Source organism: Oncorhynchus gorbuscha, linkage group LG22 (assembly GCF_021184085.1).
Source record: "Oncorhynchus gorbuscha isolate QuinsamMale2020 ecotype Even-year linkage group LG22, OgorEven_v1.0, whole genome shotgun sequence".
In the NCBI taxonomy this organism is placed as follows: Eukaryota; Metazoa; Chordata; class Actinopteri; order Salmoniformes; family Salmonidae; genus Oncorhynchus; species Oncorhynchus gorbuscha.
The window spans coordinates 5,769,872-5,786,819 of NC_060194.1; the positions used below are offsets into that span (position 1 = coordinate 5,769,872).

General features: G+C 45.7%; 1 protein-coding gene across 1 annotated transcript in view; it reads right to left on the bottom strand.

Moving 5' to 3' along the window:
* LOC124009550 (serine/threonine-protein kinase N2-like) overlaps window positions 1-16,948 on the bottom strand; it is a 53,497-nt gene that overhangs the window by 20,243 nt on the left and 16,306 nt on the right. Inside the window, exons 3-6 of the mRNA XM_046321439.1 lie at window positions 10,837-10,991; window positions 1,386-1,515; window positions 969-1,114; window positions 198-411 (exon numbers count right to left, since the gene is read on the bottom strand). Of these exons, the coding sequence (XP_046177395.1) occupies window positions 198-411; window positions 969-1,114; window positions 1,386-1,515; window positions 10,837-10,991 (645 nt within the window). The remainder of the gene's footprint in view (window positions 1-197; window positions 412-968; window positions 1,115-1,385; window positions 1,516-10,836; window positions 10,992-16,948) is intronic.

A 16,948-nucleotide genomic window follows, 5' to 3' on the forward strand; every position in this document is an offset into this window, starting at 1 on the left:
CAGTATGTAAAACGCTAGAACTTGAACTCCGTGTGAACAACTCAAGTTTTTTGCACAAATCTTCCATTGACATTAATACATGATTAACACTATCGTCAAATTAAGCACGCATGTCCCAAGTTAACATTCAACCCTTAATTCAGAGAGGTTTACAGCATGAAAATAGCGACCACTGCTGTGGGATATCGGCCCGTTACCTGTGAGCGCGGCGGGTTTGGCCACGGTACTGTACTGGTTCTGGGTGGAGATGATGCTGGAGCGCGGGCTGAGGGTGGGCGAGGCCATGAGGGACAGCTCCTCCACTATGCTGCTGCTGCGAGGGTGGTTTTTGGGCAGCTCGCTCAGCCTCTCCTCCAGGGAGTACTTGAGCAGGTCCAGCTTCTGACTGGACTCGTTGAAGCGGGCCTGGGCCTGGGGAGAACAGCAAGGTCAAAGGTCAAAACAGGAAAATCTCCAGTAGGCACAAAACGGGTGAAAGCTCTGAAACGGTGCTCCCATACTTGTTTTTACAGAGCATGATCCAGGAAAAACACGTTAACAAACAGAAAAGGTATTTTTAATCCTTGAGTTCATCCCAGCCATTTGAAAGTGTTTGCTCCCATTTTGGGTATACGTTTGTTGAGCAGTGAGTTGTCTAACAGTTTAGCAATAGCTTCAGAATACCTTTTTTGGTCTAATTGTTCTTGGGGCCAGGGTAGGAGTGTTGACCTAGGATCAGTTGAGCCTTTAACATTTACATTTAAGTCATTTAGCAGACGCTCTTATCCAGAGCGACTTACAAATTGGTGCATTCACCTTATGACATCCAGTGGAACAGTCACTTTACAATAGTGCATCTAAATCTTAAAGGGGGGGTGAGAAGGATTACTTTATCCTATCCTAGGTATTCCTTTAAGATCATAATTATATAGACGGGGGGGGGGGGTCCTAGATCAGCACTCTTACTCATGTATGGCTTTGGTCTGTACCTCTGAGTGTGCCCTCTTCTCTGTGACCTTGCCAGAGCCCAGGAGCTTCATGACGTTCTTGGCGCCCTCGGCCACGGCTGACTCTATCCTGGCGTGGTGACACAGCTCCTCCACCCGTAGGTCCAGCGGGCTGATGATGGGCTTGGCTGGAGAAAGAGGACGTTCAGTCTATCAGCACATTTTCGCCGTTCAATTTCAGCAGAATCGCTCATCTTGATCACATAATGAATAGATATTTCGGATGGAAGGTCATTTGTTAGATCAGCAATTCTGCGCAGTTCGACTGCAATGTAGTCGTTCTCAAATACACACTGTGTGTGTGTGTCCATATGCGTCAAAAGGGGATTACACAGGACAGGAGAGAGGCCAAGGACTCAATGAGTCACAGGCAGGTGTGTGTGTGTGTCTCTCTCTCACCCATGACGTCGTTGTTGTCAAAGCTCAACTCGCTGGCCTGGCTGCCTTTGAGGATCTGCATCCTGATGAACTCGATCTTTGTTTTGCTGTCCTGGAGCATCTGTTGAGCGGTCGCTAACAATTTCCGGTCCTGTTAGAAAAATTAAAACACACCCCATCACTAATAGGTACACACATCTAGCATACAGGCTAACTGTCCACATTTAGCATACAGGCTAACTGTCCACATCTAGCATACTGGCTAACTGTCCACATCTAGCATACTGGCTAACTGTCCACATCTAGCATACTGGCTAACTGTCCACATCTAGCATACTGGCTAACTGTCCGCATCTAGCATACTGGCTAACTGTCCGCATCTAGCATACTGGCTAACTGTCCGCACCTAGCATACTGGCTAACTGTCCACATCTAGCATACTGGCTAACTGTCCGCATCTAGCATACTGGCTAACTGTCCGCACCTAGCATACTGGCTAACTGTCCACATCTAGCATACTGGCTAACTGTCCACATCTAGCATACTGGCTAACTGTCCGCATCCAGCATATAGGGTAACTAACAGCTTTATGGGAAAACATGAATAAAATGACAACACACTTGACCTAAATTCCACATCTACAAAAGTAGCCCATTTCTCTTCAAATCACGACTTTAATTGGAGCAACATTTTTCACCGTGCAGATGGAAAAAGTTATTCACTACAGATTATAGTAGAATGTCATTGTGTTATCAGTGACCTTCGAAGCATGCACACACTGGTCCATGGAGTAAACTAGTCAACTCCACCCAGAATTCCTCTGGCGGCGGCGCATGCTATGCCGGTGTAGCGGGCAGGAAAGGCTTCCGTCTGACAGGAATTTCCTGGCTGACATCAGGCACTGCTATTTCCCACAGGATGGTGCCAATCTCTACAAGCGCTCTGGCAGGGGACCACTGACCGGGGGTCGCCAACATTCCACACCTTATTATACAGCGGTTAGCTCACACAGGGTCAGCTATGGCTGATTTTAGCACCGGGGTCGCCAAAATTCTAAACTTTAGGGATGGGGAACTTTGATGGGGGTGAGGGCCACAACAAAAACATCTGAAATCATCATGAGGGGCCGCAGTGGCTCGTGGGTCTGCGTGTACCCTCATCCATACCCACACATACAGTCAGAGCTGGCCCTAGCTTTTTGAGGGCTCTAATTGAAAGTAAAGTGTTTAAAGTTAATTTCCTACAATTCTACACATTTTGTCATGGACATAGAGAAATTGTTGCTGTTTTAAAGCAAGTTTGCTGCAATTCTACACATTTTCCCACGTGGCGGAGAGAGGATTTTGCAATTGTATAACTCATTTCCTGTAATTCTGACATAGTCAAGTTAGCTATCTGACCTAACTTAGCGATCAAAAATGTTTTAGCTGACATGGGCCAACTGAGTGACTGTCAGTGGCACATAACCAGAGAAACTGCTGCTGCATTGTGTATTGTACTATTCTAAATCTCTCAACTGTAAGCTGAGACTCGGACTGAGTACTTATTTTTTTATACAATGTTTTGGGGGGAAATTGATTGGCGGCCCACAAAAGGGGGTGACCCGCGGGCCCAGTGGCATCATTAGACCTGGGTTTCCAGGTCTAATATGAGTTTCCATTAACCACACACCACTTGCGCTTTGCAGTATAAAAATTTATACTGACATTTTAATGATAAAAAATAAATACATCTATATACTGCGCTAGGCAGAAGGCACTGCAAGAAGCTCCTGGAGTGACGTAGTGCCTGGTCGAGATATCCCAACACAGTGGACCGCTCACGTCCCTTGACCCCTTTTCCCAGCCCTACAGCACCGGTTAGATGTCACTGTCATCACTCAGCTAAACGCTTGTCACTCAGTCAGAGTCTAGATATTCTGAACTACTCCCGAAACAGTGGCAAAAAAGAAGAAGGTTTGGGCAGCAGTGAATGAGGTGGAGAGGTCAGAACAACTAGAAAGTCAAAGTAGAGCAGCAGAGTTAGCCTAGTTACCTCAGCATAAGGGTTGGCTAGCAGAGTTAGCCTAGTTACCTCAGCATAAGGGTTGGCTAGCAGAGTTAGCCTAGTTACCTCAGCATAAGGGTTGGCTAGCAGAGTTAGCCTAGTTACCTCAGCATAAGGGTTGGCTAGCAGAGTTAGCCTAGTTACCTCAGCATAAGGGTTGGCTAGCAGAGTTAGCCTAGTTACCTCAGCATAAGGGTTGGCTAGCAGAGTTAGCCTAGTTACCTCAGCATAAGGGTTGGCTAGCAGAGTTAGCCTAGTTACCTCAGCATAAGGGTTGGCTAGCAGAGTTAGCCTAGTTACCTCAGCATAAGGGTTGGCTAGCAGAGTTAGCCTAGTTACCTCAGCATAAGGGTTGGCTAGCAGAGTTAGCCTAGTTACCTCAGCATAAGGGTTGGCTAGCAGAGTTAGCCTAGTTACCTCAGCATAAGGGTTGGCTAGCAGAGTTAGCCTAGTTACCTCAGCATAAGGGTTGGCTAGCAGAGTTAGCCTAGTTACCTCAGCATAAGGGTTGGCTAGCAGAGTTAGCCTAGTTACCTCAGCATAAGGGTTGGCTAGCAGAGTTAGCCTAGTTACCTCAGCATAAGGGTTGGCTAGCAGAGTTAGCCTAGTTACCTCAGCATAAGGGTTGGCTAGCAGAGTTAGCCTAGTTACCTCAGCATAAGGGTTGGCTAGCAGAGTTAGCCACGGGTTTGTGCAGGGTTGGCTAGCAGAGTTAGCCACGGGTTTGTGCAGGGTTGGCTAGCAGAGTTAGCCGCGGGTTTGTGCAGGGTTGGAGGTAACTAACTAGGTAGTCTACCTCAGCATAAGGGTTGGCTAGCAGAGTTAGCCGCGGGTTTGTGCAGGGTTGGTGGTAACTAACTAGGTAGTCTACCTCAGCATAAGGGTTGGCTAGCAGAGTTAGCCACGGGTTTGTGCAGGGTTGGAGGTAACTAACTAGGTAGTCTACCTCAGCATAAGGGTTGGCTAGCAGAGTTAGCCGCGGGTTTGTGCAGGGTTGGAGGTAACTAACTAGGTAGTCTACCTCAGCATAAGGGTTGGCTAGCAGAGTTAGCCGCGGGTTTGTGCAGGGTTGGAGGTAACTAACTAGGTAGTCTACCTCAGCATAAGGGTTAGCTAGCAGAGTTAGCCGCGGGTTTGTGCAGGGTTGGAGGTAACTAACTAGGTAGTCTACCTCAGCATAAGGGTTGGCTAGCAGAGTTAGCCGCGGGTTTGTGCAGGGTTGGTGGTAACTAACTAGGTAGTCTACCTCAGCATAAGGGTTGGCTAGCAGAGTTAGCCGCGGGTTTGTGCAGGGTTGGAGGTAACTAACTAGGTAGTCTACCTCAGCATAAGGGTTAGCTAGCAGAGTTAGCCGCGGGTTTGTGCAGGGTTGGTGGTAACTAACTAGGTAGTCTACCTCAGCATAAGGGTTAGCTAGCAGAGTTAGCCGCGGGTTTGTGCAGGGTTGGTGGTAACTAACTAGGTAGTCTACCTCAGCATAAGGGTTGGCTAGCAGAGTTAGCCGCGGGTTTGTGCAGGGTTGGTGGTAACTAACTAGGTAGTGTACCTCAGCATAAGGGTTGGCTAGCAGAGTTAGCCGCGGGTTTGTGCAGGGTTGGTGGTAACTAACTAGGTAGTCTACCTCAGCATAAGGGTTGGCTAGCAGAGTTAGCCGCGGGTTTGTGCAGGGTTGGAGGTAACTAACTAGGTAGTCTACCTCAGCATAAGGGTTAGCTAGCAGAGTTAGCCGCGGGTTTGTGCAGGGTTGGAGGTAACTAACTAGGTAGTCTACCTCAGCATAAGGGTTGGATAGCAGAGTTAGCCACGGGTTTGTGCAGGGTTGGTGGTAACTAACTAGGTAGTCTACCTCAGCATAAGGGTTGGCTAGCAGAGTTAGCCGCGGGTTTGTGCAGGGTTGGAGGTAACTAACTAGGTAGTCTACCTCAGCATAAGGGTTGGCTAGCAGAGTTAGCCACGGGTTTGTGCAGGGTTGGAGGTAACTAACTAAGTAGTCTACCTCAGCATAAGGGTTGGCTAGCAGAGTTAGCCGCGGGTTTGTGCAGGGTTGGAGGTAACTAACTAGGTAGTCTACCTCAGCATAAGGGTTAGCTAGCAGAGTTAGCCGCGGGTTTGTGCAGGGTTGGAGGTAACTAACTAGGTAGTCTACCTCAGCATAAGGGTTAGCTAGCAGAGTTAGCCGCGGGTTTGTGCAGGGTTGGAGGTAACTAACTAGGTAGTCTACCTCAGCATAAGGGTTGGCTAGCAGAGTTAGCCACGGGTTTGTGCAGGGTTGGAGGTAACTAACTAAGTAGTCTACCTCAGCATAAGGGTTGGCTAGCAGAGTTAGCCGCGGGTTTGTGCAGGGTTGGAGGTAACTAACTAGGTAGTCTACCTCAGCATAAGGGTTAGCTAGCAGAGTTAGCCACGGGTTTGTGCAGGGTTGGTGGTAACTAACTAGGTAGTCTACCTCAGCATAAGGGTTGGCTAGCAGAGTTAGCCGCGGGTTTGTGCAGGGTTGGAGGTAACTAACTAGGTAGTCTACCTCAGCATAAGGGTTAGCTAGCAGAGTTAGCCGCGGGTTTGTGCAGGGTTGGAGGTAACTAACTAGGTAGTCTACCTCAGCATAAGGGTTAGCTAGCAGAGTTAGCCACGGGTTTGTGCAGGGTTGGAGGTAACTAACTAGGTAGTCTACCTCAGCATAAGGGTTGGCTAGCAGAGTTAGCCACGGGTTTGTGCAGGGTTGGAGGTAACTAACTAGGTAGTCTACCTCAGCATAAGGGTTGGCTAGCAGAGTTAGCCACGGGTTTGTGCAGGGTTGGAGGTAACTAACTAGGTAGTCTACCTCAGCATAAGGGTTAGCTAGCAGAGTTAGCCACGGGTTTGTGCAGGGTTGGAGGTAACTAACTAGGTAGTCTACCTCAGCATAAGGGTTGGCTAGCAGAGTTAGCCACGGGTTTGTGCAGGGTTGGAGGTAACTAACTAGGTAGTCTACCTCAGCATAAGGGTTGGCTAGCAGAGTTAGCCACGGGTTTGTGCAGGGTTGGAGGTAACTAACTAGGTAGTCTACCTCAGCATAAGGGTTGGCTAGCAGAGTTAGCCACGGGTTTGTGCAGGGTTGGAGGTAACTAACTAGGTAGTCTACCTCAGCATAAGGGTTGGCTAGCAGAGTTAGCCGCGGGTTTGTGCAGGGTTGGAGGTAACTAACTAGGTAGTCTACCTCAGCATAAGGGTTGGCTAGCAGAGTTAGCCACGGGTTTGTGCAGGGTTGGAGGTAACTAACTAGGTAGTCTACCTCAGCATAAGGGTTAGCTAGCAGAGTTAGCCGCGGGTTTGTGCAGGGTTGGAGGTAACTAACTAGGTAGTCTACCTCAGCATAAGGGTTGGCTAGCAGAGTTAGCCGCGGGTTTGTGCAGGGTTGGAGGTAACTAACTAGGTAGTCTACCTCAGCATAAGGGTTGGCTAGCAGAGTTAGCCGCGGGTTTGTGCAGGGTTGGAGGTAACTAACTAGGTAGTCTACCTCAGCATAAGGGTTGGCTAGCAGAGTTAGCCACGGGTTTGTGCAGGGTTGGAGGTAACTAACTAGGTAGTCTACCTCAGCATAAGGGTTGGCTAGCAGAGTTAGCCACGGGTTTGTGCAGGGTTGGTGGTAACTAACTAGGTAGTCTACCTCAGCATAAGGGTTGGCTAGCAGAGTTAGCCGCGGGTTTGTGCAGGGTTGGAGGTAACTAACTAGGTAGTCTACCTCAGCATAAGGGTTAGCTAGCAGAGTTAGCCACGGGTTTGTGCAGGGTTGGAGGTAACTAACTAGGTAGTCTACCTCAGCATAAGGGTTGGCTAGCAGAGTTAGCCACGGGTTTGTGCAGGGTTGGTGGTAACTAACTAGGTAGTCTACCTCAGCATAAGGGTTGGCTAGCAGAGTTAGCCACGGGTTTGTGCAGGGTTGGAGGTAACTAACTAGGTAGTCTACCTCAGCATAAGGGTTGGCTAGCAGAGTTAGCCACGGGTTTGTGCAGGGTTGGAGGTAACTAACTAGGTAGTCTACCTCAGCATAAGGGTTGGCTAGCAGAGTTAGCCACGGGTTTGTGCAGGGTTGGAGGTAACTAACTAGGTAGTCTACCTCAGCATAAGGGTTAGCTAGCAGAGTTAGCCACGGGTTTGTGCAGGGTTGGTGGTAACTAACTAGGTAGTCTACCTCAGCATAAGGGTTGGCTAGCAGAGTTAGCCACGGGTTTGTGCAGGGTTGGTGGTAACTAACTAGGTAGTTTACCTCAGCATAAGGGTTGGCTAGCAGAGTTAGCCACGGGTTTGTGCAGGGTTGGAGGTAACTAACTAGGTAGTCTACCTCAGCATAAGGGTTGGCTAGCAGAGTTAGCCGCGGGTTTGTGCAGGGTTGGAGGTAACTAACTAGGTAGTCTACCTCAGCATAAGGGTTGGCTAGCAGAGTTAGCCACGGGTTTGTGCAGGGTTGGAGGTAACTAACTAGGTAGTCTACCTCAGCATAAGGGTTGGCTAGCAGAGTTAGCCACGGGTTTGTGCAGGGTTGGAGGTAACTAACTAGGTAGTCTACCTCAGCATAAGGGTTGGCTAGCAGAGTTAGCCACGGGTTTGTGCAGGGTTGGAGGTAACTAACTAGGTAGTCTACCTCAGCATAAGGGTTGGCTAGCAGAGTTAGCCACGGGTTTGTGCAGGGTTGGAGGTAACTAACTAGGTAGTCTACCTCAGCATAAGGGTTGGCTAGCAGAGTTAGCCACGGGTTTGTGCAGGGTTGGAGGTAACTAACTAGGTAGTCTACCTCAGCATAAGGGTTGGCTAGCAGAGTTAGCCACGGGTTTGTGCAGGGTTGGAGGTAACTAACTAGGTAGTCTACCTCAGCATAAGGGTTGGCTAGCAGAGTTAGCCGCGGGTTTGTGCAGGGTTGGAGGTAACTAACTAGGTAGTCTACCTCAGCATAAGGGTTGGCTAGCAGAGTTAGCCACGGGTTTGTGCAGGGTTGGAGGTAACTAACTAGGTAGTCTACCTCAGCATAAGGGTTGGCTAGCAGAGTTAGCCACGGGTTTGTGCAGGGTTGGAGGTAACTAACTAGGTAGTCTACCTCAGCATAAGGGTTGGCTAGCAGAGTTAGCCACGGGTTTGTGCAGGGTTGGTGGTAACTAACTAGGTAGTCTACCTCAGCATAAGGGTTGGCTAGCAGAGTTAGCCGTGGGTTTGTGCAGGGTTGGAGGTAACTAACTAGGTATTCTACCTCAGCATAAGGGTTAGCTAGCAGAGTTAGCCACGGGTTTGTGCAGGGTTGGAGGTAACTAACTAGGTAGTCTACCTCAGCATAAGGGTTGGCTAGCAGAGTTAGCCACGGGTTTGTGCAGGGTTGGTGGTAACTAACTAGGTAGTCTACCTCAGCATAAGGGTTGGCTAGCAGAGTTAGCCACGGGTTTGTGCAGGGTTGGAGGTAACTAACTAGGTAGTCTACCTCAGCATAAGGGTTGGCTAGCAGAGTTAGCCACGGGTTTGTGCAGGGTTGGAGGTAACTAACTAGGTAGTCTACCTCAGCATAAGGGTTGGCTAGCAGAGTTAGCCACGGGTTTGTGCAGGGTTGGAGGTAACTAACTAGGTAGTCTACCTCAGCATAAGGGTTAGCTAGCAGAGTTAGCCACGGGTTTGTGCAGGGTTGGTGGTAACTAACTAGGTAGTCTACCTCAGCATAAGGGTTGGCTAGCAGAGTTAGCCACGGGTTTGTGCAGGGTTGGTGGTAACTAACTAGGTAGTCTACCTCAGCATAAGGGTTGGCTACATAAATAAATATATGTGAGAGAGAGTGAGAGAGAGAGAGAGAGAGAGAGAGAGAGAGAGAGAGAGAGAGAGAGAGAGAGAGAGAGAGAGAGAGAGAGAGAGAGAGAGAGAGAGAGAGAGAGAGAGAGAGAGAGAGACAGAGAGAGAGAGAGAGAGAGAGAGAGAGAGAGAGAGTATACAAAGCGTTATGTTTGGGGAAAACACAACACGTCACCACTCTTTATATTGTTAAGAATGTTGGTGGCTGCATCATGTTATGTATTTTTTTTTTAGGTTAAAAATAAACCATATAGAGCTAAGCACGGGCAGTCTGCATTCCAACAGACACTGGGAGACGAATTCACCTTTCAGCAAGAGAATAACCTAAAACACATTCCTGGGTGGCCTAGTTACACTTTTGACTAAAATTGGCTTGAAAATCTATGGCAAGATTTGAAAAAGAATGTCTAGCAATGATCAACAATCAACTTGACAGAAATGGACAATTTGAGGATAATTGGGCAAATATTGTACAATGCAGGTGTGCAAAGTTCTGAGAGTCTTGCCCAGGAAGACTCACAGCTGTAATCGCTGCCAAGGGTGATTCTAACATGTATTGACTCAGGGGGGTTGAATATCAAGATAGTGTTATATTTTCCATTAATACAAAAAATATATAACTTCTTCCACTTTGACAGAGTATTTGATGTACATTGTTGACAAAGAAATGACAATTAAATCCCACTTTGTAACATAACAAAATATGTAAAAAGTCAAGGGGTGTGAATACATTCTAAAGGCCCTGTATCTGACATTACACTCTGAACTCTGATATTCTATTTGTAGGACGCATTCTGTGCTCAGTCATTCATTTCAAGAGAGGAAGTAGTGATTACACAGGGAAACAATCTGTTCGCGCCTCTCTTCTATAGCTCAATGGGGGGATACACTCTTCGTCAGACCTCCACACCCAACAGTCTTAAAGCACTATGGGGGGATACACTCTTCGTCAGACCTCCACACCCAACAGTCTTATAGCTCAATGGGGGATACACTCTTCGTCAGACCTCCACACCCAACAGTCTTATAGCTCAATGGGGGATACACTCTTCGTCAGACCTCCACACCCAACAGTCTTATAGCTCAATGGGGGATACACTCTTCGTCAGACCTCCACACACAACAGTCTTATAGCTCAATGGGGGATACACTCTTCGTCAGACCTCCACACCCAACAGTCCTATAGCTCAATGGGGGATACACTCTTCGTCAGACCTCCACACACAACAGTCTTATAGCTCAATGGGGGATACACTCTTCGTCAGACCTCCACACCCAAAAATTTTTTGTTTACAGATCTACACAATGGCCTATTTTGGGATCAAAATGGGTAACGTCGCTGAAAAGTGACAAGTTTGCATTCCTGCATATTTAGAATGGTGGCAAATGAGCTCAAATTGTTTGAATAATGTCTTTTGTGGTCTCTTAAGCTTTGGAAAAACCCTACCTGATTATTTACACGAATGGTCAAGTGAACAAGAGACTGCAGGGAGGGACTACCTGCACTTGACCAATAAGACACTCATTTAAAAAAAAGAAAGTTGAGAGCCCAAATGAACATGTCCCCTGAGTTCACTACTGAAAATGGCGTTGTGAAAGTCAAAAAGGTTAGAGGGCGTACCTTAGAGGAGCCATTGGAGTACATCTGGATCATGTTCTCCGCCCCCTGCTTGACCTTTAGCTCAATGTCGTTCTGCTTCTTCAGGGCGGCCAGGCGGCTGCTGCTGGTGCACATCCTCATCTCGCTGGCCGGGGTGTCCGGGGTCAAAGGGCACTCTAAAAACAAGGTAGAAGATCAGAAGGGAAGATTTGAAGCTGGGCGATTAAAACTTTAAAAAGTGTTTCTCTGATACTTTTGTATATTTTTAGCAAGGGACACGACATATCGGTGAACATATCGGAATCAGACGATATTAGCTAAAAATGCCAACATCGGTATTGGCCCGATGTCTCGTTTAATGCCGATGTGAAAAACCAATGTCAAAGTGCATACCTACAGTGGGGACAACAAGTATTTGATAACCTGAAAAATCAGCAGTGTTTCTTACTTAGAAAGCATGTAGAGGTCTGTAATTTTTTTAATCATAGGTACACTTCAACTGTGAGAGACGGAATCTAAAACGAAAATCCAGAAAATCACATTGTATGATTTTTAAGTAATTCATTTGCATTTGATTGTATGTATAATATGTATAATACATCCAGTGTGAATTCAACAGATTTGTCAAATTATTATCTCTTGTCGATTTTATATGACAACATTCCAACCTTATTTGGTATGATCTATTCAATTATGTCATAATTCTACTATTTGTATTAATTTGCATCACTGTCAATTACATACTTTTATTTTGAAGGCTAACCACAAAGTCCACTTATGTGGCTAATCCTTATTGTGGCTAGCTTCACATAGATGGTCCGACCACCATTAATCAAATAAGAACTGTCTAATAAATTAGGGTTATTTTAGATGATGACACCGAGCTATATAGTTAGCTAGCTATATAGCTACTGAAATGGATTATGTCGTTTTACTATGTTTTTGGGGAAGAACATTGATTGCATCCATGAGCTAGCTAGCTTTTTTTTAATGACCAGCAATGTAGGTGCGCGAGACAACTTACCAGCATCATAGCATACGTATCGATGAATCGTTGTGACATATGAAATACAAGTGATAGTGTAATCAATGTTTAATAACTACGTAAAAAATGTATTAACGCATTAATGTATTATGGGATGTGCAGTCATATTCAGGTCCTGATTGGTCAACAAGCTTATTTGACACGTCAAATAGTGGCAAAGACCAAAACGGAGTTTCATAGAAATCATGGTTGAGAATGAAACAACTGAACAAATGAACAACCAAACAGCACAGTAAATAACTGAAAGAAATAGGTTTTGATTATGTTTTACTGGTAATGGGGACATACTTAAATGCCAACAAAATAACTTTTTGGTCAGTGTGGTGCGTGTGTGTGTAACCTTTATTTAACTAGGCAAGTCTGTTAAGAACAAATTCTAATTTACAATGATGGCCTACCCCGGCCAAACATGGACGACGCTGGGCCAATTGTGCCATGCCCTATGGGACTCCCAATCACGGCCGGATGTGATACAGCCTGGATTCGAACCGGGGACGGTAGTGACGCCTCTTGCACTGAGATGCAGTGCCTTAGACCGCTGCGTCTGTGTGTGTGTTAACTATTTAACTGTACTAGAATGCTTAAAAGGCTACTCAAATTTTTAATATCAGTTATCGGTATCGTTTTTTTTTGACAAGGATAATATTGGATATTGGTAGCGGCCAAAAATGCCATATCGGTGATCACTACTTTTAGCCAGTAATTCTGAAAGTAGTGGTCACGAGACTTAAGTGGGCCCCGAAATTGGCGTGACTTGACTTTAACATTAATCTGAAGTCTGTTATTTTTCTAATGAACTAGTTGTTAACTTAGTTGTTACCCTATTAAATAAATCATGTAACAATTAACTCATTAGGATCTGGGGCACCACAAGAGCGGTTCTTTAAAGAGTTACCATCTCCCGAATTAAACTCTAAAAAAAGGTCTTTACCTATCACATCTATAAACTGTCAACTTATTAATCACAACCTCATATCATATCATCATTCTGAACAGTCGTAACCTTGCATCTGCAAAAACCTGAGCCTTACTTATGATTACTACACAAATACTAGACAAATGTGTTTAATCAGAAAAGCATTCAAATTAAACGTTTACCTTTGATGATCTTCGGATGTTTTCACTCACGAGACTCCCAGTTACACAACAAATGTTCCTTTTGTTCCATAAATATTATTTTTATATCCAAAATACCTCAGTTTGTTTGGCGAATTATGTTCAGAAATCCACAGGAAAGAGCGGTCACGACAACGCAGACAAATTCCAAATAATATCCGTAATGTCCACAGAAACATGTCAAACGTTTTTTTATAATCAATCAGGTTGTTTTAAAAATATATAATCGATGATATATCAACCGCAAATGTCTTTCACAGTAGGAGAGGGAAAAGCAATTCCTATCCAAACTCTGTTGCGCGAGCAAAACTCATGTGACCACTTGACGCAATGTTATTGTTCTGGCTCATTTTTCAAAATAAAAGCCAGAAACTATGTCTGAAGACTGTTGACACCTTGCGGAAGCGATGGGAAAAGGAATGTAATGTAATGTAATGAATCTGGTTGATATCCCTTTAAATGGAGCAATGGGAGGCTATGGAACATAGAAGACACTTCCTGGTTAGATTTTTCACTGGGTTTCGCCTGCAATATCAGTTATATACTCATAGACAATATTTTGACAGTTTTGGAAACTTTAGAGTGTTTTTTTATCCTAATCTGTCAATTATATGCATATTCTAGCATCTGGTCCTGAGAAATAGGCTGTTTACTTTGGGAACGTTATTTTTCCAAACATAAAAATAGTGCCCCCTAGCTTCAAGAGGTTAAAGAAGAGATGGAGAGGGAGAGAGAGGGACGCGAGACACTTAACATTTCCACATTCAGAAACTACTTTCACCTACAATAACCATATACTTTGCACACAAACCACCACCCGCTTTGAGCAAGATATCATGAATATATTTATGTGAAATTATTTTGTTCGCCAGGGATCTCTCGGTGGCCGGTGCAGCCTTGGAAAGGGGGCTGGCATGCTTGTAAGGATCTGATTGTAAGGATCTGAAATGGCTCTAACAACTCTTCTACTGTTGTCCTTCTTCGTAGTCGTCCGGTATCCGGTGACTTGTCGTGTAATCCTGAACAGAGTTGATTTTCCTTCCATTCGCTCTTGAAGATGCTTCTTTGAAGATAGGCTAGACAGCCATATCGATGGTTTCCTAATGGGTTGATGAGAGTAGCGTAATACAATGGTTTGAGCAGAGTAACAGGATGGTCTTACTTAAATTCGATTTAGAAGATAGCTAATCAGCCGTACCAGTGAGTTGAGTTTATCGTCTCCACCTCGTGTTGAGATTTAAAGTTCAAACCATTTTAAACGCGCAGCTTCACACTTTTCTGGTCCAATGTGTTTTTTTCTTAACCCATCATTTATACAGTTTGCTCGAGAGTGGTGGTTCCGGCAGGCTGGCACACTCCCTGACCACACTCAGGGGCGGAGATTACTCACTGTGCAAAGTCATGGATAACAACTATCTCTTATAACTTCTCAAATCACATCCCTCTCTTAACAAAAACACTTTCATAATTTTTCATTTTGCATACACAACGCATCGTAAAATATATGCAGTGGGTATCCTTTCCAAGGTACAGTATTTACTTAATAATATATTTTATGCCGTCACAAAATAAACAAAATTACATTAGTGCCGACTCTGACCCCACGTTCTATGTTAGAAATATTGTTCCAGTATTTGCTTTTGAACGTGTTAAGAGTTTCAGCGGGAAAAAGGTCTGTTGAGACAAAGCACATTCATTTGGTGAATTTGGAGAGCGCAGGCCTGGGTCTTCTCCCTTGATTTACAACAGGACGTGAGTTGCTAATCCCCACTAGTTCTTTCCTTCCCCCTCTACAGGTGAGAGGGGGTCTAAGAGGGGAGAGGGGATTTAAGTTATTAATTGCAAACCTGATCTGACCTATTTGGATTCGTGGTCAGTCATGACACTATGTGCAGGTACTGTATGTGCACCACATCATTGCTCTCTCTCTCTCGCTCTGCTGTGTGTGAATCTGGCTAGCTGTCACTCAAATGGTGAGGGGGTGAAGCTCATTGAAAATTGCACTGCACAGCTTCCGGGAAAAACAGTTGCTTTCAAGCTAGGGATTTCAATATGTGTAAAAACAGAAGGCCTGTCGGTATGAAAACTATTGGAGATTAATTCTTGTTTTTACACTTTCAGGTGATGGGCCTGATTGGTGTCACTTTTGCCCCAGCTAACAAACAGGACTCCAATAATCAACTAAAAATGAAATCAATTAGTTTAATCAGCTGCGTTTTCTAAGGATGGGGGAAAAAGTGACACCACTTCGGCCCCCAACGACTGGAGTTGCCCACCCCTAATATGAGGAAGTGACAAAATGCCTTAAAGCATTGGGATTTGTTTTGAACTACAGAAGTTAGGGGAACCCGCCGTGGCAGTCTCCGGAGTAAAACAAGCATGAACTTGCTGAAAACTACATGTGACGGTACTGTAAATGCAAATACGACATGCCTGTTTATGGTATGACTGAGAGGCCCTTTTTGCTCAATGCCCCCGATGTCGCTCATGGTGTTTCGCCACAGTTGTGAGAGCAGTTAAAGTCGGGGTCTTGTTCATCAGGCACAAAACAGAAGAAAATTGCTACGGAAAATGAAGCGTTTCGTGCTGACGACTTCAGGTAGTCCCTCCGTGTTTTTTATCAGTGTTTTGCTACGGTGAACCCAAATGAACACCACCCAGGAGCTCCATACTCTCCTCCTGGCCAAGGAGCTGTTGGGTCTCCAGCAGTGCAACCCATTCACTCACAAAAACCAAAGTGTATAATTTCAGTCAAGCTGCGGTGCTGAGGCATGAGCTCACTGATTTTTCGTGCCTGGGCTCGAATGGCTGCTGAGCGGAACACCTCCTTTATACCCTGAAGAGAGCCGAGGGAACACTCGCTTCATCACACACGTGGGAAAAAACCTGCCTGACTGGCTTTCCCTGGCTCTTACTGTTGGCTCGTGAGAGTTTGAGGGCTAAATTGAATATTTCTGGTCAAATTAAAAATGAGCAATAACAGGTCCAAACAAAAGCTTAGAAAGTGGAATTGACTTGACCCCTTAGCATCACACCCCCCCCCCCTGCAACGCTACATTGAAATGGCACCACAGCTGACAAGCTCTAGGCCTATACCCAATCAACAGCACTAACCAGTTAGCATTCAATTATCACACAACACCTTAATGAGAAGTGCATCCTGTTAAACATTGGGGTCTCTGCAGAATCTTTAAAACACCTCAGGTGTCACAGATCCATTCAAACACAGCCTAATGATTCATTTAATTAGCCATTAAGCTGGCAGCGAACCTCTGTGGTTGCTTTAATTCGGGGAGATGAAAGAAGAGTACGTCAGCTTGCTCTAAGCAACACCAGTCATAAAGTCTGATGCTAAATGAGAATGATTACGGGTCCGCAAGGTTCCTCAGACAATATGACTGAACTGTGTTCAACATCAGATAGACGGAATGCCAGCAGATGCAAATATAGATGGTGGATACTCAGCCATGTTGTGTGTGTGTGTGTGTGTGTGTGTGTGTGTGTGTGTGTGTGTGTGTGTGTGTGTGTGTGTGTGTGTGTGTGTGTGTGTGTGTGTGTGTGTGTGTGTGTGTGTGTGTGTGTGTGTGTGTGTGTGTGTGTGTGTGTGTGTGTGTGTGTGTGTGTATAGAATGTATTGCAGTCACCATTGCAGTCCCAACTGACATTTGATCATCAGTGTGTGTATTGCAGTCACTAAAGCAGTCCAGACTGACATTTGATCATCTGTGTGTGCGCGCATCTCGTGTGCATCTGAGTGTGTATCCACGCGTGTGCCTGTGAACAAGGGCTTCCCTCCAGAGGAGAGGGGTTTGGTCGAGGGTCAGGACCAGTCAACGGCCTGGCCTCCTCCTCTCCACAGCCCACGCTGGGCCGGCCGACAAGTGCTGAGTCACTGAATAGCAAGCAGGGTGATGTCACTCCTGGAGCGCTGACAGAGGAACACTCCCCAAGACAAATGCCTGATCCCAGGTC